Source organism: Oryzias latipes, chromosome 20 (assembly GCF_002234675.1).
Source record: "Oryzias latipes chromosome 20, ASM223467v1".
Taxonomy (NCBI): Eukaryota; Metazoa; Chordata; class Actinopteri; order Beloniformes; family Adrianichthyidae; genus Oryzias; species Oryzias latipes.
In genome coordinates this window covers 18,038,713-18,062,566 of record NC_019878.2, presented here as the reverse complement: position 1 = coordinate 18,062,566, position 23,854 = coordinate 18,038,713, and the positions used below count along the sequence as shown (strand labels likewise).

Sequence of the window (23,854 nt, the reverse complement as noted above, 5' to 3'; positions counted from 1 at the left end):
TCATGTCGTGTCCATCAGAGATTTTTACCCTGCACATGCATTCAAAACAAACACAGTTAGAATGACCATGAGGGTTGAGTATAAAGTGTTTTTCTGGTCAACTGCCAGCAGTGAGGTGGTGAGCATCCCTGCCTCCTTTAGATTAGCTGTATTTGTTTTTGGAGCATGGCTCTCCTAAACGACCCCACACGAGAGACAAGGACTGATGGCCCACTGTTGTGAGGGAAAGAGCAGGCTGTCATTCACTGATGTGCACCATAATCAGTATGTAATCTCTTTGCTGACATGATGCTCTCAGTGTGGGTCAGCGCACAACTTCTCATGCTTAAAGCAACGCATGTGTACAACTGACACCACTACACAGGTCTCCCGGCAACTTTGCACAATCGCAGTCTTGTCTCCAGTTACTGTGTTTGTTCAGGTGGATGCTTGAAATCTGATGAGCGAATCACCACATTGTGGTATCAAATGAAACAAAGACAGAAAAAAGGATAAACAGAAGCGAAATAAAGATTCAATAAATGATGATGAATGATGATGATGAAATAAATGATTCAATTGAGTCAGCTTGAAACAAATAAGCATTTTTTAAATTATAATTAGACTATGATGTTAAAATTACACAATTATGTATTGTATTTGCCTTGCTGCCTGTCATGACTTCTACAACGTTGAAAAAATCACTTTTGCTTAATATTGTGAATTTAAAAATTATCTTTTTTACAGGAATTTTATAACATGTCTGCCTGCTTTGTGATTGTCTGCTTAAAGTGGGATTCACTGACAGTAAAAAAAGAACAGGTGAAAGAAATTGCAGTGAACAATGGACCTGCAAAGACCAGCAGCAACACACACAGCACTGTTAGTAGTAAATCTAATACTTAGCTCAATTGCCCAATAATAAATGAATATACAGTACTCCTAAAAATACTGTAAACACTGAACGAGCACTTTGAGGTCATTGCTTGTTTCTAGAGCCCCCTAACGGCTTAAAATGTCTATTGCAAATTCAAAAATAACCTAGAAAAACAATTACAAGAATTACATTTGCAACAGATTTTAACACTTTATGATAATACTCTAAAAAATCAAAATATTCATTTTAGAAATACAGTTTTAAAAAAAAGCAGTTTAAAAAACTAAGTAGATTAAACATTAGTGTCATTTCCAATAAATTTGTGTTGCGCATAATTGTCCTCATCTGCGTTTCAGCAGACAAAAATACCTCTCTGCCTCTTTCTGACTTTTTTCTACATTGGAGGATCTGTGAGCGACACAACCCCTGAGCTGCACACTCCTATGATGAATAATTAAAGTGAATATGGTCTTGATATTAACTTTGATGGAACACGGATGATCTTTCACACTGAGCTGCAGTTTGACTGCAGGCTCCCTGAATGTTTAATGAATGTGGGTGTGCTTCAGAAAGGAGTTGGATTCACATTCATTTCAGCAGGAGGATAATGAGGACCTGTGTTAGACATAATGCTGCACTAGCATTACATTTTCTCTAATTAATTGTGTTTTAATTTTCCAAGCTTCTTGATATCTCAATATTTAGAGGAGTTATCTTGAACTATATTTGACACTAACAAAAAATATATATTAACTGAAATAAAAAAAATACAATATTGAATAGACATCACTGTTGGTCTACAGAAAATCATTAACTTACAGTAATCATGACTATTGTCAGTGTTCTCTAAGTGGCCTTTAAAACTGAACATCATTCAATTTATTAACTTATTCACTTAATTTTTACATGTTAAATTTTATTGAAATGTTCTTAAATTGTGATTTTAAAAAATAGGCAAAAAAGTCTGAAGTACCTTTCAGAAACTTCACATTGAGGGCTTCACAGACCCCTGTTTGAGAATCCCAGATGTAGGTTAGAGGATTTTCAAGCCATGGTGAGATCCACGGAGAACATTATTTTATTTTATTTTATTTTATTTTATTTTATTTTATTTTATTTTATTTTATTTTATTTTATTTTATTTTATTTTATTTTATTTTATTTTATTTTATTTTATTTTATTTTATAGACGAATCTGCGGATGCGTTGGATGCGGTGCCCTGAGCCATTGGTTTGTAACGAAAGTGCTTTTCTGGAGCGGAAATGAGGTTTACTTCTTTCGGTGGATTTCATCATTCTCCTGAGCTTCATGCTTCTCCGCAGCGCAGCATCAGCACTGCTGAGGACCACCGCTGTGATTCCCACTTTCTGCCCGGTGTCTACGGTCAGCTCGGTTCGGCATTTGCCCAGTTTCCCGCCCAGAACCAGGCCGTTTTCAAGGTCGGTCTGCTTGCACAAAAAGAAGAAGCTGAGCGCTTGGCTGGAGGTGAAAGGACAAACCATGATGGACGGAAACATAGAAGAGATTCTCGCTCCTTTGAGGCTTGCAGTCAAGGAACAGGTGAACGGACTCTTGTAGTTCATTTAGAAAAAAATTAAATGGCACAATAAATGATTAAATCAACGTTTTGAGGTGCTGTATTTGTCATATTTACGGTAATATTTTGGCTAACCCCACTAAATGAAGGAGAACCGCTCCTTGCTAGCTGTTAGCCTACTGTCATTTCTGTGTGCTCGTTGCCACGTTTCAGAGCGCCGCTTTACTTCTTGGACACAATGTGTGATTACATTTTCGGCCACATTGATGCTGCTTTCTGCTTTTCAAGCAAAGAAGAGTACAAATCTAAAGCAGATCGCTAGCTTTCATTCAAAGCCAGACTGCAAGCTAATGTGTCTCAGTGTGAAAGTCTAAAACAACCGCTTTGGTTTAGGGGGACCTGGTGCGTCAGCTGAAACAGAACGGAGCTCCAGACGTGGATGTTACTAGAGCCGTGGCTGAGTTGAAGGCCAGAAAGAAGGCCCTGGAGACGAAGGTGAGGCATTCAGAAAAACTTTAATTGAATTTGTTGCTCAAATGTCCTGATAAGCTGCAGTTCCCAGCCAGAAGCTCTGATCTTTCTAACTAAGGTCATGGGGTGACACCTAAACCACTTGAATGTAAATTAAACGATGGTTTACATATGTAGTTTATGCATCTTTTGCAGGAACTGTCATTGCAACCCAAAGATGACATTGTAGACAGATCCAAGATGGAAGATACCCTCAAGAGGCGTTTCTTCTACGATCAGGCCTTCGCGATCTATGGAGGTAATATCTCAGCCAGTATTTAAAGATTTTAATTAGTTCTGCACTAGTCCATGTTGCTGTCTTTAAGCTTTCTATTACCGTGCAGTTCTGCTCCTCAGGTGTGAGTGGCCTCTATGACTTCGGTCCTGTGGGCTGTGCCCTGAAGAATAACATCTTGCAGGCCTGGAGGCAGCACTTCATTCAGGAGGAGCAAATTCTGGAAATTGACTGCACCATGCTGACGCCTGAACCCGTCCTCAAGTACGTGCACGTGGTTGTGGGACGATCACATTGACTTTAATGATCTATTAGCTCGAATATTAACACTTGGTTGTTCTTTAACCTCCTTTTGTTTGTTTTGTTTTTTATATAGAATATTGTCATTTCGTTTCATTATTTAATATTTTAGCTATTCACTAAACAGTTGGTATTAGCCAATAAATGTCTTATAAACATTGTTAAATTTACATTTGTTTTGCATTTCCTTCATGTTTTTATCAGACAAGGTGCCTGGTGGTTCCTAGAGTCAGCGTCACAGTGCTGAACTGTAGGTTTTATTGACAGGCGCATATGGACTTCTGCAATGTTATGCATGGAAGCTGCCACTATAGCAGCTCTCCATAGCCCGGTTGCAGATACAAAAAGAGCATTTTTGTCTTTTTTTCTTTTACTCAACGTACCTGGATCTTAATTTGCTTAATTTGGCTCCTGCAGGACCTCAGGGCATGTGGAAAAATTTGCAGACTACATGGTTAAAGACGTAAAGAATGGCGAATGCTTCAGAGCTGACCATCTCCTTAAAGGTACGAAGAATTATTGCTGCAGTCCAGGAACAGTGAGGGTGTTTGCAGACTCTCAGTCTGCATTGATTTACATTGGAGACTGCAGGGTTGGTTTGTAACCTTACTGTGAGGCGCTGCTACTGCTGGTTTGTGGGAGTTTCATTGTCATTTGCATTTATTTATGGTTATTCATTCTTTATGTCTTCATGTTACCTTCTGATATCCAAGGTTGGTTACTCTGTCTCTTCTGAGACAGACGGCTTGGCAGCTCTGGAGAAAAAGAAAAAGAAAAACAGAAATTCAATGAACATAACATTTCATCATTTTGATTATGTTTTGTCTTCCAGCTTTTCTCCAAAAGTTGATGTCAGATAAAAAGTGCTCAGCGGATAAGAAAGCAGAGATGGAGAGCGTCATTGTTCAGGTCAGTTTGAAAAGATCCATGCGCTCTGTCGGCGTTCACATTATGAGGCTAATTTCAATCAATCTTTTCCAGTTGGACAATTACTCCCAACAAGAACTTGCTGACCTCTTTGTAAAATACAACGTCAAGTCACCCACCACAGGAAATGACCTCACAGCTCCCATCTCCTTTAACCTGATGTTTCAGACGTCCATTGGTCCAGGGGGGAATATGCCAGGGTATGAGGAGAGAAACCTGTAGGAATGTTTCTGTGTTGTTCTCAGACCAGTGATCGATTTTCTTTTTTAAAAATTTGGATTTGTAGCTATTTGAGGCCTGAAACTGCTCAGGGAATATTCCTCAACTTCAAGCGTCTCCTGGAGTTCAACCAGGGAAAACTGCCGTTTGCTGCTGCTCAAATAGGAAACTCTTTCAGGAATGAAATCTCACCTCGTGCCGGACTCATTCGTGTTCGGTGAGCCGCCTTAAGGCCCAGTTGTCGTCATGTGTCTTTGCTTGAAACTGAAACTAAAGTGTAAATGCAACTCATCCTGCAGAGAGTTCACCATGGCTGAGATCGAGCACTTTGTTGACCCCAGTGAAAAGGTCCATCCGAAGTTCTCTAATGTAGCTGACCTGGAAATCACCTTGTACTCCTCCAAAGCTCAGACTAGTGGTCAGTCTGCACAGATGATGAGGCTGGGGGATGCGGTGGAGCAGGTAAGGGACATCTAGTGGATCGATGAAGTGCAGAATGTTTCTGTTGCGTTTGAATAGAAACTGGATTTTCCTGTCTGATTCAGGGAGTGATCAATAATTCAGTCTTGGGATATTTTATTGGGAGGATCTACCTCTACCTGACTAAAGTCGGCGTTGCCAAAGACAAGTTGCGTTTCAGACAGCACATGGACAATGAGATGGCTCACTACGCCTGCGACTGCTGGGACGCTGAAACCAAAACCTCATATGTAAGTCTGGTTCCTCTCTGCTTCTGGGTTTGTGTTCATAATGATCCTCAAAGGGATGTTTGTCGCCCACAGGGCTGGATTGAAATCGTGGGCTGTGCTGACCGCTCATGTTATGATTTGAAGTGTCACGCGCGAGCCACAAAGGTCCCTCTGGTTGCTGAGAAGCTTCTTAAAGAACCCATATCCTTGAGCTAAAGCAGCAAATAACAAAGCAAAACCAAAATCTGGTTTCATTTTGTGGCTTTAGTTGCTCCTTAACGCTTCTACACAAAACTGTAAATGTTGTTCAGTTTGAGCCTAACAAAGGAGCCATCGGGAAGATGTACAAGAAGGACGCCAAGCTGGTTATGGAGTATCTCGCTGTGTGTGACGAATGCTTCATCACTGAGCAGGAGCAGCTGCTGAATGAAACCGGGTAAATCTCTGTCTGTTCAGCTTTTCATAGAACTCTTTATTCTGGTAGATTATTGAAATGATTTTAATAAAATGCATTTATAGATGACTAATGTGAATCATTGTAAAATAAAGCAGTGATCCCAAACCCCTTGGGCGGTGGACCTGCACAAGTCCATTAGACAGTTGGTACCGGACTGAAGAGAGAAGAAAATACATGACCTACATTTTTTTAGCTTTATTTATAATCTGATTCTGAATGAAGTTTTATTTTGGAAAACAGATGGGTTTTCTTCACCACATCCGTCTCATTCTTAAAGCATGTAAAGTCGCTCTCGTGTCAACAATTCATCTGCTATCGACCGTTAAATTGTTCCCCCAAGCTAGCAAAGTTGACAAAAACAAACGTATATGGTGAGTCTCTTCTCGCAGACAAGAGCCAGTTAGAAAACAGAGAAAGGCAAAAACCAGGAATCTTTACTTCACATATGGATGTCTTATGACAGTTGTTCCCACACACCACAATAAACATGCATAATATTCAGCAACCAGCTGTCTAACTTTAGGAGTATTCTACTAATAAAGTTTCTTCATGTTCATTATTATATTTAGAAAATACCAGTTTTGGGAAACTTATTTTCTTTTTGTATTTGTCTGTCGCTTCTAAAAGAGGTTGGTGTCTGTTTTTTGTTTTTTTTTTGTTTCCACACAGTTATAGGTTAATGGAAAATCTATATCACATTTTAATTGGTTTCTATACAAAATCTAGTTTACAAATACCGGTAGATGCAGATATTTTACAACAAAATGAAGACAAACTTTAATCTCAAAAGTTGAGGGGAAACTGGGAGCTTAAGAAAAAAGAGACTCTAACTTCAGCCTCGTACAGAGCGGTCCGTAAAAAAATCTTGGTGTATTTTAGCTGTTATTTGTTCCTAAATTTAAACCATTTTTGACGCAGAGAGTTCAACATTGAGACGGAAGGAAAGACGTTCAAACTCACAAAGGACATGGTGAGCGTGAGGCGGCAGCAGAAGACTCTGCATGGTGAGGAAGACTCCACAGAAAGCGTAGAGTCCACAATGCTTCTGCCACTTTTTTTTTTAACCGCCGTGCTGCATTTCTGTTTTTGTGCAGTGGAGGAAGTTGTTCCCAACGTCATCGAGCCGTCCTTCGGCATCGGCAGGATCATGTACACCATCTTTGAGCATACATTCCACATCAGAGAAGGAGATGAGCAGAGAACGGTAAGTTTAGACGTTGTGACTAAATGTAACATCAAAGGTTGATTGCTATTGTCGGGTTTCCATTTTCTCTGTTGCAGTACTTTAGCTTTCCTGCTACTGTAGCTCCGTACAAATGTTCGGTTCTACCTCTCAGCCCAAATCCGGAATTTATGCCCTTTGTGAGGGAATTATGTAAGTTTCCACAACTAAAGTCCCCTTTTTTTTATCTTTAGTGCTTTTGCAGTGATCCTGTTTTATTTTTTTTAAATCTATAGCCGAGGCAATGACCAAAAATGGGGTGTCCCATAAGGTGGATGACTCATCTGGCTCCATTGGAAGGCGCTACGCCAGGACAGATGAGATTGGCGTGGCTTTTGGTATCACCATCGACTTTGACACCGTGAACAAGACCCCCCACACGGCCACTCTGAGGGACCGGGATTCGATGAGGCAAATACGAGCTGAGGTACCGTTAAGATTTAGCTTCATGAAACACACAAGACTGCATTGATACTAATTATCTTAAGCCTTTTTGTTGTTCAATTGAACCCCCCACCTTATCAACACTTCCATCTTCTTCCTCAGGTCAGCGAGCTTCCTGTAATAGTTCGAGATTTGGCCAGCGGCACGATGACCTGGGCAGAAGTGGAGAGCAAGTTTCCCATCTTTGAGGGGCAAGAGACCAGCAAGAAGGAGGCATCTGAAGAGTAGAGTTCACTTTGTGCGAACATCCACAGACTCGATGCCTCATGTCAACACAGAGCACTGCAGCCGTGTTGTGATCAGCTGTGTTTTACGTCACAACGTCGCATATTCATCTAATCTGAGAAACGAGGCGAAGCTTAGACTTCTGTCGTCGGCACTGCATCCACTCTGTTGTAAAAGGGACAAAATCAAATCAGGTTGATGAGAACTTCCACTTGTTCCAGTTTTAAAGTGAAATGAAGCTTCAATAAAAGCAGTTGGTGCTTAGTGGACGTGTCTCTGGTTTGTGTTTGGACCCTTCTGACTGAAACCGTTAAATACTCTCTGTGACGATCACAAACACGGAAACTGCATTCAAACTGTGGGATTCAAATAAAAGTATTTCTAAAGTTTTAACACTTAATGTTGATCTAATGAAACCATTGGCTCCGTTTTCCACACCATTTAAATGACAAGACCAAAAATTTTCCAACTAAGAGGTCTTCAGGATACCTTTGAAGGATCAGTCAATAGTAAATACCTGATTAAACGGACTTATATTGTAGGGGTGGCGATGAAACGAAGGTGTTTCAGTTCAAGTTTGCTGCCATGCAGCTGTATCGTCTCAAGTTCTGTGAAAGGAAGAAATGATATAAAACATTTTTTAAACTCAATTTGACTTCAGATTTTTCTCTGTAAATATGTTTTAAAAAACAATGAGACAACAAATATTCCCCAAAAGTAATGGAATTTTTTTTTTTTTATTTAGGCTAAAAATCACATTCAATGACAGAAGAAAAAATACTGAAAGCACAAAGAAAAGGGAAATACAAAACAGTAAGAAAAGCCCCCAGACAGCAGCTGAAATGAGTTAGTAATGTCCAAGTTAAATCATTCTCAGTTCATCCTGATGATTTTCTAAAGACATTTTACTCTAAATGTTTAATTTATGAAAATCAGGAAAACTTTTTGAAAATTCCTGAGTTAAGTCGAATTAAAATATCTTATTAAGGAACCACATGCCCCAAATTTCCTTAAGAGAGAGTCAACATTTATTGCAGTTTTTCTCCATTGGTTTGGCTAATTTCTTAAAACAGAAATTACATTCTCAAAACAACATGGACAAACCTCAAAACCACTCTGCAATTGTTCACAACAGAATGGCATTTCTCATTAATTTCATCAAATTTCAAATGTCTTAGTACATCTTTGCAAATGATTAAGTACAGGTAGCCTTCATTGAGCACAATTTCAAGTGAATAGATCTAAACTGATTGTTGATTCTCAGTCTAATGGTTGTTCGCTTTCATTTAAATTTGTGCAAGTGTTTATACCGACATTTGATTAATCTTTATCTTTATGTACTCAGCCCCTTTAAGAGCATTGAATAAACCTTTACTGCATTGTTGGATAAATATGATCAATTGCTGGACAATCAAATCAATAGACGGCTTGTATCATGTGGCCCACAGTCTATTATACTCCTGTGGCCGCCCTCCTGTTCCGGCCCCTCTGTGTTACTGGTCAAAGTATAAATACATCAAGTCACCTTTACCCAGCAGCAGCTCCCTCTCAGGGAGTCAGAGGGTCCCGTGGAATCACAGCACATGAACATTTACATTTAAAAAAGGAAAACAATTTTTTTTTTTTACTCTTGATTTTTAGCCTTCTTTTTAAGCAAACTAAAACTATTCCATAAATAACTTTTTCTGGCTCTCCGTTGCTGCTGTCAAGGTCAGTATCACAACAGGTGGTGGGGACGAACCGAATGACATGGCTGTGGCATTTAAACAACTGTGTACTGAGAAAACAAGCAGATATTTGATTTGCTATTTATTTTATCTAACATGACGACGGAAAACGTTTAAAACTTTTCAAATTCTTTGCAACAAAAGAGTCTTTTATGTTTTTACCTTAAGTGTTTGAGCAAATACTTACTGATAAATTGGTTGTTTGATTAAAAAAAAAAACATTGAGCAGCTTTGATATCATTGATTCTCTGCATGGTATTGAGCCTGTCAGTAAAGCTCACCTGTCCTTGATGAATGACAGCCTGTGATGATTTTACATGTAAAAGTAATGTGTTTTTGTGATTTTGGTGCAGCAAATGAACTAGATGTTAAAATTCGATACAACAAAAGGTAGCAGTAAATTTGTCGACAGCTTTACCTGCAACAGAACAGGTCAGTCTTAAACAATCAAAATCCAAAAGTTTTTTTTTTTCTTTTGTCAAAGATTGAATTTCTTTCTCACTTCTTAAAAGACATTGTGTTTTTGTGCTTCACAAGGGTTTCTTAAAGTCATTATTGTTTATTTGCTTCAGAAATGGCTGATAAACTTCTAAATTATACTGATTTATCTCCGATTTACTTTAAACATGGAATCTCTGCTCTAAACAGGCTCAAAAATTAACATTTTTTAAACAAACTGCTTGATTTTTAGCTTCAGTTATGTTCAGCTTTGCAGGGATAAAGGAGTATCAAATTTAAATTTGTTTTTTTTGTAGACCGGTCATGTTTGGGGTTTTAAATCTCCTGAAGGTCTTTTTGAAATAATGATATTAAGCTTTTATTCTATTGAATGTATAGCGAAGGGCCAAAGAAAATCACCCTCTAACTCAAACCTAGATAAAGAAAGACTGACAAGTTGGAGAGTCTATTTCAGTTAGGTTATTACAAGGAAGTGGAAGAGATGGCTCTCATTGTTGCTGCTTTATTTTTAGGCTCACAGCTGCTTGCACAGGACTGTATTAGTTGGAATCAGATCCTTGAAGTAAAACATCTTAAAACTTACCTTTTTCATTGTGCATTCAGTACATGACATTTAAACTGCTGTTTTAACTGTTGACTTATTTGTGTTATTGAGTTAATGTTGTGTTTTCATGGTTTTATTTATCTTATGTACTGTGAGGTGACCTTGACTGTCAAGAAAGGCGGCAAAATAATAAAATGTGTTATTATTATTATTAAAACATGGCACTAACGGAGAGAATGAATACTGTAAGGTGTTCTTTGCAAGAGGGGACTCTGCTGTGTCTTTTAGTGTCCCTTCTTTTTAGAAAAGAGTTTGACTTGAGCAATAATGAAATGAAACCGTTTGTGATCAGCAACTGCCTCTGCGCTTTGGTTTCCTGCCTGCATCACCATGGGAATCAAAGCGGCTCTTCCCAAGTACGAGATCTACAGCTACTATGTCGTGCCGTGCCTCGCCATGTTCTGGGCCGCCAGCTGGATCTTTGAAGTGTCCAATTGTGAGTCCCATGAAACGCATCTGTAGGTAACATTAGAAATAACGCCCAAAAGGATTACTATTACATATCTATGGCTTAAACTTTGTTTGGCATAACTTTAAAACTTGAATCTCTTAAGTGTAGTCCTGGTTTTTTTGTAACTTAGGGACCAAAAATATTTTCTCCAACATCTAATGCACAGAATGCATCACATTGTGAGGGAAGTTAAAGGTGTTAGACCACACAGAGGAGATCAAGAGTCAGTTTTTAGAGCTCAAGAAGAGAAAATGCCATTCAAAGAGCAGCACGAGAATATTTGCCTAAACAGTTGATGTCGGCACCATAAGTAATGTTAACATTTCTGTTTGTTCCATTTTAAGCCAACACAAACAGGAAGGCATTCAAAGCCAGTGTCAAACCAAGTTATTTTGGAAGGAAAATGGTGAGAAATCATTAAAACATGCGGCTGTTTCACCAAAATGTCGGTTATAGTTATTGTGTTTCTCTTCTGTTTCAAAGGATACGTCTGATTTTGAGTGGATGATGTGGTTTTCCACCTTCAGAGCTCACATCCTGTTTGCTCTCTCTGGTCATGTGCTATTTGGAAAGATCTGCTCCATGCTGGCTCCGCAGGTGCTCCGCTCAATGATCTTCATCATAATTAGGCATTTAACCCAAAAAGTATTTGAGAATTAATTGTTCTTCAATGACTATTATTCATTGGTTTGTTTTAGATGACAGTGCAAAGTATTACAGATGAGTATAATTATGTGTACTTTAAAAATGGCCACATTTCTTATAGACCCTCTCGTTTTTTGTGGCATTTTTGTCATGATGGACATGTATATAGAAAATGAAACTTAAAATGTCATCTCTGAGTATTTCTTTATTCAAATCAATGTGAAACAGGAGCAGATGAAAAAATGAAGCTTAAATAAAAAATATAAAAAATGAGCGTTTTGTGATGTAAAAAATACGCAGCACCTTGTTCTGAGGTCTCAGCATCGAGGAGGGGAAGGGAGCAGGGTTGTTCTGCACCAAAAACCCCGCCCACAATTTGCTAACTCAAAGGCAAATTTCTAACGAACTACTGCTGCTCTATGGAAACTGACAAAAAAAGAATGACACTAAAAACGGCATAATCATAAATAAAAGACCACTGGGAAGGCATTTACAACAGACCAAAAGATGATTGGAGGGATCTTTAAATGAACAGCACTTGTTTCCTTTCTACAGTACAGGTCGTTGGTGTACATGGTTTATGGTCTCCTAGCTGTGTGGACCAGCATGGGCTGGACCTACGTCACCCTCATCTTGTCCCACTGCATCCTGCTGTACAGCATTTCCTTGGTGAAGATCCGCTGGCTCTGCTTTGTCACTGGTCTTTGCACGCTTGCGACGTTCAAGTGTGAACCCTTTTTGTCCTGGGAGGTAAAAGCTCTTCAGAAAAAGTATAGAAGCCCTTGAAATTCTAATAGAACAAATGGCATTTCTCCTTTCTGAAGCTCGTTTCTCCCTCATGCAGGCTGGTTTTGTGAAGGGGGACTTTGAACTTCGCCACATTCTCTTTTATGGAGGCTGTGGGTTTACAATCATGCGATGCATGAGCTTTGCTCTGGAAAACTGTGAAAAAACAGATGGGAATTACAACATCCTTGAGCTACTCAAGTACAACTTCTACCTCCCTTTCTTCTATTTTGGGCCTATCATGACCTTTGACAAATTTTATATTCAAGTAAGTTTTTAGATTATTTAATTACAGTAACACTTATTGTTTGATGAAAATCTAATTTTCTTTTAATCAAATGAAGGAAGAAAAAATTTGTACACAGTTTACTTGAAGTTTTGTTTTTAAATAATTTAAAGCAATCTGATTGGTCTGAATTCCTTGTGTTGTCTCTAGCAATTTATTTTTGTTTGTAGGATAAGCAAGCCCCTAAAGATGTGTCATCTCATTTTCAAGGGGGTCCTCAACATACAACAAAACAAGCAAATACCGACAGATACAGTTGAGCAAATTTTCCACATATCAAAACCATAATAAAGAATATAAAATATACAAGACAACGAACACACGCACACACACACACACACACACACACATACACACAGACATTCATTACACCTCTTAGCAGTTAGTTTAAAGGGAAGGGAATAAAAAGGCAGGAAAGATTCAAATTCAATCAAAACAGCTACACGAGTGTTGAAAATGTTCTAAATAGGCATTTTTAAATGCCAAGAATGAGGTTAAAGGGTGAATGGATCGAGGACGATTGTTTCAGTCATTTTGCAATAAAATGAATACTTTCCAATTTCTTTTTTGACTCTTGGAACAACAAAAAAGATTTGATCTGCATGGCGTTAAATAAGAAGACTGAAAAAGAATTAGATATTGTTTAGATATTCTGCAATGTCATGATCTGCTTCTTCAGGAAAAAAATTACCGTAGGTTAAAAAAATGTTTGAAATGCAATACAGTAACTGCTACATGTGGAGCTTTTGTTGCTCAAAACCAGCCCATATTACTGAACATCCACCGCTGTGCTTGACAGTAATGTGGGTTTTTCATGTTTTTCAGTTTGTTTTTTCCAATGGGACTTTGTATTTTGATAAAGACCCATAGAAAGGCCTCAAAACACACAAACCTTTCAGGTTTGGCCCAACTATAAGGGTAACAATAAACATAAATTTCATTCCAACTTTATGGTATTTCATTAACTCTACAGGGAGGCATATAAATGACATTCCTTTGCATTGACTTTAATTACTGCAAATAAAGAAAAAGAATAATATTTTTTTAGTACTTTGAAGCTACCGTAAGTATAAAAAAACAAAAGACAGAAAAAACTTTGACTAGGTAATTAATTGATACCTCTTTAGGTCAACAGGCCGGGCCTGACAAGAAAAGATGGGGAATTATGGAACATCAGTCTACATGGACTCATTCACCTGGGTGTCGTCATTGTAGTGGACGTCCTCTTCCACTTCATGTACATCCTGACCATACCTACTGACATGAAACTGCTCAAGCACCTCTCTGACTGGGCTCTAAGTATGTGCTAAATAAGGATTTCCCAAAACAATATTTTATTGTGTGCACACACCAACTACTCCAAAAGGTTTCCTAAAAATAATTCCCAGTAAGCCTCATCCATTTTCCCTGTACTGTTTCCAGTTGGCCTGACTTATTTCAACCTGGTGTACGACTGGGTCAAAGCAGCTGTGATGTTTGGAGTCATCAACACAGTGGCCAGACTGGATCACCTGGACCCACCAAAACCACCAAAGTGCATCACCATGCTCTATATGTTTGCTGAAACGTGAGTCCATTTTTTTTCCATGAGAAAGATTCTAATCCATCAATAATATTTCATAAAAATGCTTCTGTTCATGTATTTTCAGACATTTTGACAGAGGAATTCATGAATGGCTTTGCAAGTGAGTGTATTAAAAACATGTTTAGGCCACAATGATGGTGGTAAGTACTAAAGATCGTATACTTTCTTTGCACACAGGTATGTTTATGATTATTTAGGAGGAAAGCATGATAATGTGCTGGAAGAGCTGGTGGCTACACTTTGCACCTATGGCATCACCATTCTGTGGCTGGGTCCCTGCGAGGTGGTGCTCTTCTGGGCTTTCTTCAACTGTTTTGGGCTTAACTTTGAGCTGTGGACTGCCAAATTCTTCTCCATGGAGCCTTTTATCTCCTTTGAGGTGCATTAGCAAAGCATGGCTTTTTAAATCTACGAGGAACGTGAATGCATAAATTGCGTTGTCAACGTTTTGTTTACAGATGGCAATGTCTGAAGCAACGTCCCGCCGTATCAGAGCCATCTTCAACACGTTTAACTTCTGGTGCATCGTGCTGTACAACATTGTGGCCTTGAACGGTTTGGACTTTTCCAAGTTGGTTGCCAAACGTCTGCTTCTTAAAGGTGATCTTGAGAATTTCCAAATTTTGTTTTTCCTTCCTTACCAGTTTGTTTATTCTTTTGCACTGTTTTTTTTCCTTCCAGGTTTTCCCATAACTACAACCCTTGTCATGTTTGTGACCTACTGTCTAATTCAAGTAATCAAGGAGCGAGAGAGAAAACAAGCCCTAATCGATGACCCGGACCCACTTCCTCCTGCACCCCCTCTGAATGCTGCTGCAAGTCCTCCTGCCTCTGCAACAACAGCCTCTGCTGCTCAACCAGTGGCTGATCCCAGCAAAGAAAAAGCAGAGTAGAGAGCCAATGTGACTCGTTTAAAAAAAGAAAAGTACACCACAGTGCACTATTGGATGCTAGTAACCTTTTTTAACATGGATTTTATTATAGAAACAAAACTCGTAAATGAAGGAAACACTATTTGTAGTCAAATTCCAGTTAGTAACCTTTAAAAAATGTATTCCACTATACCTGATGTCATTTGGAGTATATTAACAACTATAAAAGTTAAAACTCAGTAAGTAAATAACAATTTCTCAAAAGCATTTATTTGTGCTTGGGGTATGGCAGATGTTTTATTTAGGCTTTGTGGAGTTATTATCTCCACATAACTCCACAAACCTTAAATAAAATTAAAAGTGAACTGAAAGGGTGTCTGCTATTCTTTTGGTTTTGCACAATAAATAAAGCTTTTAAAGACATTTTAAGGTATACATTTTCTCCCTTTTTGTTTTAATGAATTCGTATGTCAGGATGAACTATGTGGTGCAAAAACATTTCATTTTAACTGATAATCATAGAACAGATCCATCCAAGTCACAGACCTAAAAGTAGACGACTACAAATGGGCTCCGGTGCTGGTGTCTCAGTGTAGCAAATTAATTTCAACTCTGTTCTGGTTCTCTTCTTTCCAAATCAACCGGACAAAAGTCATTTCTGCTATAACTGATATTTTGTCTATGCTGTCATGGCCTGGAATGAAAATTTCCTCCTTCGGCATCGAAAAACTTAATTTTTTTTACCTTAATAGTTTGAGTAATTTGACTATTATTTTTTAGCTGTGTTTCAAGTAACCTGATAACAAAACGTGTCATATGATAACAGTCAGTGAAATCTTATTACATTTCAAGTTACTCTGTGTGATCGTTTCTCAGTTATTGTATTTTAATTGCATTTTAAATAACTGGATTATAATTTACAAATTCTAATTAACGATTAAAAAAAATCTTAGTACAGTTCAAGTAATCCAATCTCTGTTCTTCTAATATCTATATAGTTTAAGTATGGAGGCCCTGAAGTGCAAATAACACTAGCAAATTCTTCTTTTTTTTGCGGTTTTTGTAAAACAAGACTAGAATTTTTTTTTTAAAACAAGTAATTTCCAGGGATTAAAAAAAATTACAAAATGAGACAAAAGAAGAAACTAGAAAAGGTAAGTACTATAGGCTATTGATGATTGGAAGCAGAATTTGTCCTTTATTTCAACCAAAGGTTATTTGGTATGAAGGGATTCTGGATACACTCCGTACTAATCATAATTCAGATTATCTGATAACAGCTCAAGTAATCTAATTTTTGTTCTCAAAAATGTGCTCCAGAAAACAACTCCATGTGTCAGACATTCTCTCACTCTTTAGGATCCTCTTAAACAGCCCAGTCAGTTACTCTACTGCCACCTATTCTAAACACTTCTATACTTCCACGTGTATTCAGTCAGGACCAACTGCCTTCATCTTCATTAATGTTGATTTTTGTAACTACCAGCTCCACTACAGCCACCTCTTGTTTCCCTCCTTATGATCCTAGTCCTTGCCACCTCCATCTTTGTTTGTGCTGCATCTCAAATGTACTTCTTCTTCTGTTATCTTATTGTTCCACTTTTTATTACGGTAGTTATTTTTAATTTCTTACACACTCCTGAACTTCTCCATTGCACCACACACCCCAGTCTCTCTGGTCCCTTTAACTGTAGCTGTCCAGTCATCTAAAAGAACCTTCAAAAGCCTATTTTTACTACCTAAATCCCCACAGCACCCATCTTTTTGAAATCCCTCAAGTTAGCCCTCTGCTTTGCCCTTATCCATTTCATCTTCCTTGTGTCTTATGCTTAGGATGGTGTCCCAAGCATTGGACTTGGGACACCCAAGATGCTATACCCTACCACACCCTGCCACTCTGGAGTCACTGATCTCTTTAAGGTTATCAGAATGAAATCAACTTGTGTGCTTCTCCCTCCTATGTATTGCCTGATGCTTCTCCCTTTTCTGAGAAAATGTCTTCACCATCATTCTTCACACCTTCATGCTATGTTGTCACAGAAGCACCCTGTGGTTCAACATCACCGGAGGCAGTTATTGTTAATCCAGGCCATGACAGATCAGATAAATTCCCTTTATTGTTTCCATTTGTAATTTGGCCTTAGTTTTACAGTCAAAACCATTCACATTTTACCCGGACCTGGGGTGGGCACATGGAAGCACTAAATTGTTCCTCCTAGTGGCTGTTTTAAATTAATAACCATAAAAGGTTGATGTAAACGAAATGCGTAAAGATGACCATGTGGCCAAACTTAATCTGTGACAGGAGCCTCTAAAATCTTTTGCAAAGCCTCGTCTGACTCATGCTGAACATTTTTCCAGTGAAGTGAGCAGTCAGCTGTCTGAGTGACGGGGCTGGAGGATTGTCCTGGGGTTGGAGGTGGAATAGACAACCAGAGATTGAGGGGATATTGCGTTTCATGTAGCAGAATGAAGCCCATAGCTCTCCAACAAGCACACACTCTAAAAATAACCTTCCTGCTGTAGCTCATTTGAAGGGTCCGGACAGCTGAGGAAGTGGGCTGTCCTGATATTCAGCTCCCCACACTGACTGTGCATCTAACTTTACTCTCCAGGCCAGAAAGAGACTACTGTTCTGTGAGGACGATTCACCTCTGTTAGGTCTGCAGCCCCATAAAGACTCTTAAACTTCTTCGGAGAGGAACAATGGCGCTGCCTGTGAATCCTATGGATGAGCCCAGGTTGTACCAACAGACTCTGCTGCAGGACGGTTTGTTTGACTTGTTGGAGAATGATAAGTTGGTGGACTGCGTGCTGAAGATCAAAGACAAGGAGTTCCCCTGCCACCGCCTGGTACTCTGTGCTTGCAGCTCATACTTCCGTTCCATCTTCCTGTCGGACTTGGAAGAGAGTAAAAAGAGAGAAATTGTCCTGGAGGATGTAGAGCCTGGTGTCATGGGACTGATTCTGAAGTACCTCTACACCTCCAAAATCAACGTGACGGAGCAGAATGTCCAGGACATCTTTGCGGTTGCCAACATATATCAGATTCCCTCGATTTTCACTGTATGTGTGTCATTTTTACAAAAGCGCCTGAGCCTCAGCAACTGTCTGGCTGTCTTCAGACTTGGTTTAATGTTAGACTGCCCCAGGTTGGCTGTCTCTGCACGAAACTACGCCTGTGAGCGCTTTCAGCTCATCTCCAGAGATGAGGACTTTCTCCAGCTGTTCTCCAGTGAGCTGGCAGCTATTTTAACAAACGACAATCTGAACGTTGAGACGGAGGAGGCGGTGTTTGAGGCTTTGATGAATTGGGTGTCTAAGGACATTGAAAACAGAGAGAAAGAGCTTCCAGGTTTGCTGGACTGCGTCCGTCTGCGTCTCGTCACGGACGATTATCTGAAGGAAAAAGTGGAGAAACACAAGCTGATCTCAGCCAACCCAGAGCTGCGGCAGAAAATCCAACTGGTCAAAGATGCTCGCGCTGGAATCATGCCAGAGGTTAAGAAGGGAAAGACCAAGGAGGAGGCAAGTGGAGCAGAAAACGATGGAGAGAGTAAAGAAACAGAGGAAGGTCTTCTACCAGGGATTTTGAATGACAACCTACGGTTTGGGATGTTCAGCAGATACCTGATCCTGATGGTGAATGACACAGGAGCCATGGGCTATGATCCCTTAGGAAATGACTGCTATGTGGCGTCACTCTCCAAACAGATTCCTAAGAACCACGCCAGTCTGGTTACCAAGGAAAACCAGATCTTTGTGATTGGAGGATTGTTCTTTGATGAAGAGAACAAGGACAGTCCTGTGTGCTCCTACTTCCTGCAGGTACAGTACTTTTTCTTGTTTTAACCCTTTTGCTATCCTATGACCCCACCCTTACATTGACGTGTTCTCCCTACCAAAACAAAGGTGGATAACTCCCAATGTTAAAGTGCCTAGGATAGCACAAGGGTTACAAAGAGAAGCTGGAGCGAACCACAACCGTTGTATTAGCCCACGGTTTACTACAGGCGGTGTCAACATAACCCACTCATGAATGTTTGACTCCTGTGACCTCAGTATGACCCGCTGAGCACTGACTGGCTCGGGATGCCCCCCCTCCCATCGTCGCGCTACCTGTTTGGAATGACGGAGGCCAACGGCTCCATCTATGTGTTGGGAGGACGAGAGCTCCAGGAGCAGGAGCGAACGCTGGACTCGGTTCTGGTCTATGACAGACAGTGAGTAAAGCTCAGACTTTAATTATCCAGTCACTATAATTCAATTTGGGATTAAATAGTTAAATCATGCAATCTTACTGGTTTGATCCACCTCTGCTTATTTTTAATATCTTCCATATGGGATGGAAGAGATTATAGCAGTTTAACTCTCCTGTCATGCTTCTCTCTAAGGGTTTGATGTTTGTTTCTATTTGAATTACAGTAACTGAACAATTTTTATTTTACATTTTGATTACGGTAAATAAGCAAGCAGAAAAAGTTTCAAAGTGGAAAAATACTTTTAAGGTTTATTTTATTATTATTAGTAAATTTCAAAACTGATCCATTTTTTTTAAATTACATGAGGAACTGACTTATGCTATTTGTTGATTTTCTTTTGTTTAAGAATTAAAAATACTTAACAAATTCAAATTTGATGTAATTCTAATGTTATAATTTTTACTTTTGACCGTAAACTCCGGCTGGGGGACCTGAAACACAGCACCAAGGGGGGACCTTTCTGTGTCTGCATGCGTGGGTTTTCTCCAGGGACTCCGGCTTCCTCCCACCATCCAAAAACATGCTTCATAAGTTATTTGGTTACTCTAAATTGTCCCTAGGTGTGAATGCCAGTGTGTGTGTGATTGTGGCCCTGCGTCAGACTGGCAACTTGTCCAAGATGTCCCCTACCTTCGCCCACGAGTGGCGGGGATAGGCTCCGGCCGCCCTGTGACGCCAAAATGGACAAAAACGGGTTTAGAAGATGAATGAATCAAAAATAAGAGTTGGGGTGCGTGGGGACTTCTCCTCCAAACTTGTTCATCATTCTATAAAACAACTGATAGAATCAGAATGAAAACAAGTCTCTTATAAAATCTGTTGTTAAGTGGGTTTGTCTGATGATTGACAGCAAAATCAAAAAGTCTTTCGTGAAGGAATTGAGAGATGTTTATTTGTGCTGAAGAGTGCTTCTGGTGGCTTATCTTAAATTTAAGGCTCAGGTCAATCGACCTCTGGAGGATCGCAGGTTCGGTTCCTGTCTTGCCTGACCATGTGTTGAAGTATTCTTGGGCAATACACCGTACCCCACATTGCTGCTGGTGGTTGAGGTGGCGACAGTGTAAGGCAGTGGAGCCTTTAAACCTACATACACCATTTACCACTTACCAAGGGGTTCTTTGTGATCATTTTCTACTAATTATGTGTTGAGTTACACTTTTTGATAGTATGGGATCTTTTGCACCAGATGAAAACACATTCGTTTTAAAATAAGCAATCAAATCAAATCAAAATTATAAGCAGCTGAACACTTCCTTCAACCTATTGACTAAAAAGAAGTGTAGAAAAACGTTTGGTTAGATCCCAGCTGCTTTTTGTACATTAAAGGTTAAAGCGCCCCTCTTATTTGGAGTATTCAATGCTTTCATTTACTATTAATTTAGGCGAAAGGAGTCAAAAACTCTTTCTCAACATTTTTTAATCAGTCTTGAGGTTTTGTCCATGTGCTTGTTTTTGCAGCAAAACCACAATGTGTTGATTTAAAAAATACAAAAATCAAATGGCTTATGTTAGTTTCTCATTCACAGATCCTTTATATGGGGGGAATCTGAATCTATTCCTTACCCAGTTTATGGTCACGCAACAGTGTCGCACAATGACATTGTGTATGTGATTGGAGGAAAGGGAGAAGGCAAGTAAGTGTAAAAGACCACACACGATGTTTTTTTTCTTCAACATAACTTTATTTAATTTTTTTAATTAAAAGTAATATAGAGTTACAGCAAAGATGACATAATGGTGTTTTTACTTTTGTTTAAAAGGAGCTGCATGAAAAAGATGCTTGCATATGACACCAGGAGGTTTGAATGGAAGGAGCTTGCTTCCATGAAGAATGCTCGCTCCTTATTTGGAGCCACGATCCACAATGACAAAATATATGTGGCGGCGGGAGTGACTGATGACGGGCTGACAGACTCTGTGGAGGTGTACGACATCGCAGCTAACAAGTATGTCCATCTGAATGAAAATGTAACCAGGAGTTTGCAGATATTAAAGCAGGCGTGAACTTTTCAGGATATGTTAAAAACGGTCTTGATCCTACCCGCCCAACACCAAAAAAAAAAATTAAATAAAATTTTTTTTTCCTGCTGCCCGTTGTAAATACAAAATGTTTTTAATGATTTGTGCTTTAGCATTTGGTTGAGGAGGCAGGCAAAGGGTTAAATAAAGTTCTATTGTAAAAGCATTGCAAATTATTTGGGTACTTTTGCTAATCTTTAATTTTTAATTTGTAAAAACAAAGTTTTAGCAATTCTTCCTTGATCATTCTTTTTGCAATCTTAATATTTATAAATTAAGCTTAAAAATAGCATATTGCATTTCTGGGCTTTTAGGTTCAAAAGTTATTTTGTGTTTTTTAGACAAAATCTCAGCTGAGCAGCTCGGAAGCCTTATCATTGGCGGGCTCCTGTACATGTATTCCAGTCAAAACACATCAAGCTGCACATTCATCTGTGTTTACCGGCTGCAGGTGGTCAGACTCTGTGGCGTTTCCTCAAGAGCGAAGCTCACTGAATCTGGTGTCCTTGGCCGGTTCCCTTTACGCAATAGGAGGCTTTGCCATGATTCCTTTGGAGGACAGCGACGACTTTGCTCCCAAAGAGATGAACGACATTTGGAGGTGTGTCACTTTAAACTGCATTATATGTAGTTATCCTTTTAATAAATAGTTTGTGTTGCCAATATTTTGGTCTTTTATGTAAATTATTTTTATCATATCATTTTATTTAGTCACAAGTCTAATCTGAAGATTGAAATCAGCACAAGAAATTATACATATATATTTTTTTAACTATAAATTATATTTGAAAAGACAATTAATATTACCTAACCTTTTAAACTGAATGCATGTTAACTTCCTCAGATTTTATGAGTCAGAGGAGAAATGGACGGGGGTCCTCAGAGAGATCCAGTATGCCTCTGGGGCCACCGTTTTGGGGGTCCGATTGAACACCCTGCGTCTCACCAAGATGTGAACATCAGCCATACTAACAGAACATCAGCACCTCATCCTTCCATTCAGGATGGAAGATAATCAAGATTCTGGATGAACTACCACTTTATGTCTATTTTATTTGTCGCTTTGCTGGATGGTGAGCTCAGTTACCTTTGTATATGTTTTATTGCAACGATTAGACTCAGATTATGCATTTCAACCGCTATTATACTAACATTTTTATACAAAACGCTTTGAGTAACTACAGTAACTATTTGAGTCACTTGTGGTAAAATGAAAATGCGAGATGTTTCCAGCAGGGGGCAGCAAAATTATTTTATCTGCATTATGTTTGTGCCCTGGAAGAATCCCAAAAAATAAAATAAAATAAAAAGCAAACGGGAAAAAAAAAAACACACAGTCGTGTCTGGAATAGTTTATCTTTACAGTTTAATATTGACATTATCTTGTTATGCCTAACTGGGTTACAGGCGGTAAACACCAGTCATTAGTACAATTAAGGACAGAGATACAGTCTGTCGTTAGCACCTACAGTCTTTGCTTCCATTTTTTTCTACAGTTCCACAACTACTGCACATGGGTTTGTACATCGGAGGACATACTGTAGCGTTTACATTGTATCAGCAGATAACAGTACACATGGCATCGATAACATAGAGAAAATGAACAGCTATGGGCTCTGTGAAGGGAATTTGAATGACTTATAACTGCTGTCAAGTGAACCCAAACTTTTACTGGCAAAACTATCAACATTTCCTTAAAATTTTTCCAAATAAAGTTACCAAATCTGCCAAAAACTCAATTTTTATGTCAGTTATTTAGTGTAAATCAAATTTATTTTTTAATGTGTTGTTTTTTCTAAGGACCCAAAACCTCTTTATTAACCTTAACAGATTTGTAAAGATGACTGAGGCAGAATGGAAGCTTCTGCAACGTCTTAAAGCAGCTAAAGGGAGGTTTGAGGAAAACACAAACAATGAGGACCACAGTGTGTTTAAATAATTCAAATGTGACAAAAAAAAACTACAATTTGATTATTAAAGGTTATTAAATCCCCTAATTATATTGTATTAGCCTGTGGGAACATTTGTAAAACAGTTTTATTATTTATTAGAATTTCCTATGTTTTGTTGGCCCATGTTTTAATATTTATTATATTATCAATATAAAAAGGTAGATTGTTGCTTAAAATCTGCAACAGAACAGGTTAAAACTATTTTTTGTTTAGAAGTGGATAAATTTTCTCAAACTGACCAAATTTACATTTATAAAGAAGACATTTCTTAAGCTGCTATGATAACAAGTGATTTATGTTATCCAGAATTTTTGAGGGTTTTCTAAGCAGAAATAAATATTTTAAAAACAGACAACAAAATGGACAAAAGAAAAACCTCTAAAATGTTTAAAAATAATTTGACCCTCTTTTTTTCTGTTTTCCTCCTTTTTTTCTTGCTGAGATTCTCAAATAAATGACAGGAAATTGAATTTCAATTTCAATTTAGTTAGAGGAAAAACAACAACAATAGAAACAATTGTAAAATTATAAATCAGAATAACCCAGCGGATTGGTTACAAAATTATTTTTTGGAATTCATTTGG

General features: G+C 38.7%; 3 protein-coding genes and 1 non-coding gene across 4 annotated transcripts; all 4 read left to right on the top strand.

The window, feature by feature from the left end:
- The first annotated feature begins 2,128 nt into the window (after positions 1 to 2,128).
- Positions 2,129 to 7,889, top strand: gars (glycyl-tRNA synthetase). Its single transcript, XM_011488961.2, has 17 exons — positions 2,129 to 2,417; positions 2,788 to 2,889; positions 3,061 to 3,163; positions 3,262 to 3,403; positions 3,857 to 3,945; positions 4,272 to 4,348; positions 4,421 to 4,566; positions 4,653 to 4,802; positions 4,885 to 5,047; positions 5,131 to 5,295; positions 5,368 to 5,475; positions 5,565 to 5,710; positions 6,650 to 6,735; positions 6,826 to 6,935; positions 7,013 to 7,106; positions 7,190 to 7,380; positions 7,500 to 7,889. The coding sequence occupies exons 1-17, from the start codon at positions 2,166 to 2,168 to the stop codon at positions 7,623 to 7,625; spliced, it is 2,250 nt and encodes a 749-aa protein (XP_011487263.1). The 5' UTR covers positions 2,129 to 2,165; the 3' UTR covers positions 7,626 to 7,889.
- Positions 3,651 to 3,785, top strand: LOC111946703. The gene has a single exon (XR_002872432.1). It is a non-coding gene; the product is annotated as a small nucleolar RNA SNORA84 (small nucleolar RNA).
- Positions 7,890 to 9,144: 1,255 nt separating the features above from the next.
- LOC101166833 (protein-cysteine N-palmitoyltransferase HHAT-like protein) lies at positions 9,145 to 15,470 on the top strand. The gene is made up of 12 exons (XM_004081078.4): positions 9,145 to 9,332; positions 10,705 to 10,848; positions 11,208 to 11,269; positions 11,347 to 11,460; positions 12,064 to 12,258; positions 12,353 to 12,562; positions 13,708 to 13,879; positions 14,003 to 14,147; positions 14,230 to 14,265; positions 14,343 to 14,544; positions 14,624 to 14,765; positions 14,847 to 15,470. The coding sequence occupies exons 2-12, from the start codon at positions 10,743 to 10,745 to the stop codon at positions 15,056 to 15,058; spliced, it is 1,596 nt and encodes a 531-aa protein (XP_004081126.1). The 5' UTR covers positions 9,145 to 9,332; positions 10,705 to 10,742; the 3' UTR covers positions 15,059 to 15,470.
- A 2,122-nt stretch (positions 15,471 to 17,592) lies between these two features.
- LOC101166589 (kelch-like protein 40b) lies at positions 17,593 to 23,278 on the top strand. Its single transcript, XM_004081077.3, has 6 exons — positions 17,593 to 18,865; positions 19,100 to 19,260; positions 20,826 to 20,933; positions 21,060 to 21,245; positions 21,770 to 21,919; positions 22,163 to 23,278. The coding sequence occupies exons 1-6, from the start codon at positions 17,744 to 17,746 to the stop codon at positions 22,272 to 22,274; spliced, it is 1,839 nt and encodes a 612-aa protein (XP_004081125.1). The 5' UTR covers positions 17,593 to 17,743; the 3' UTR covers positions 22,275 to 23,278.
- The last annotated feature ends 576 nt before the right edge of the window (positions 23,279 to 23,854 follow it).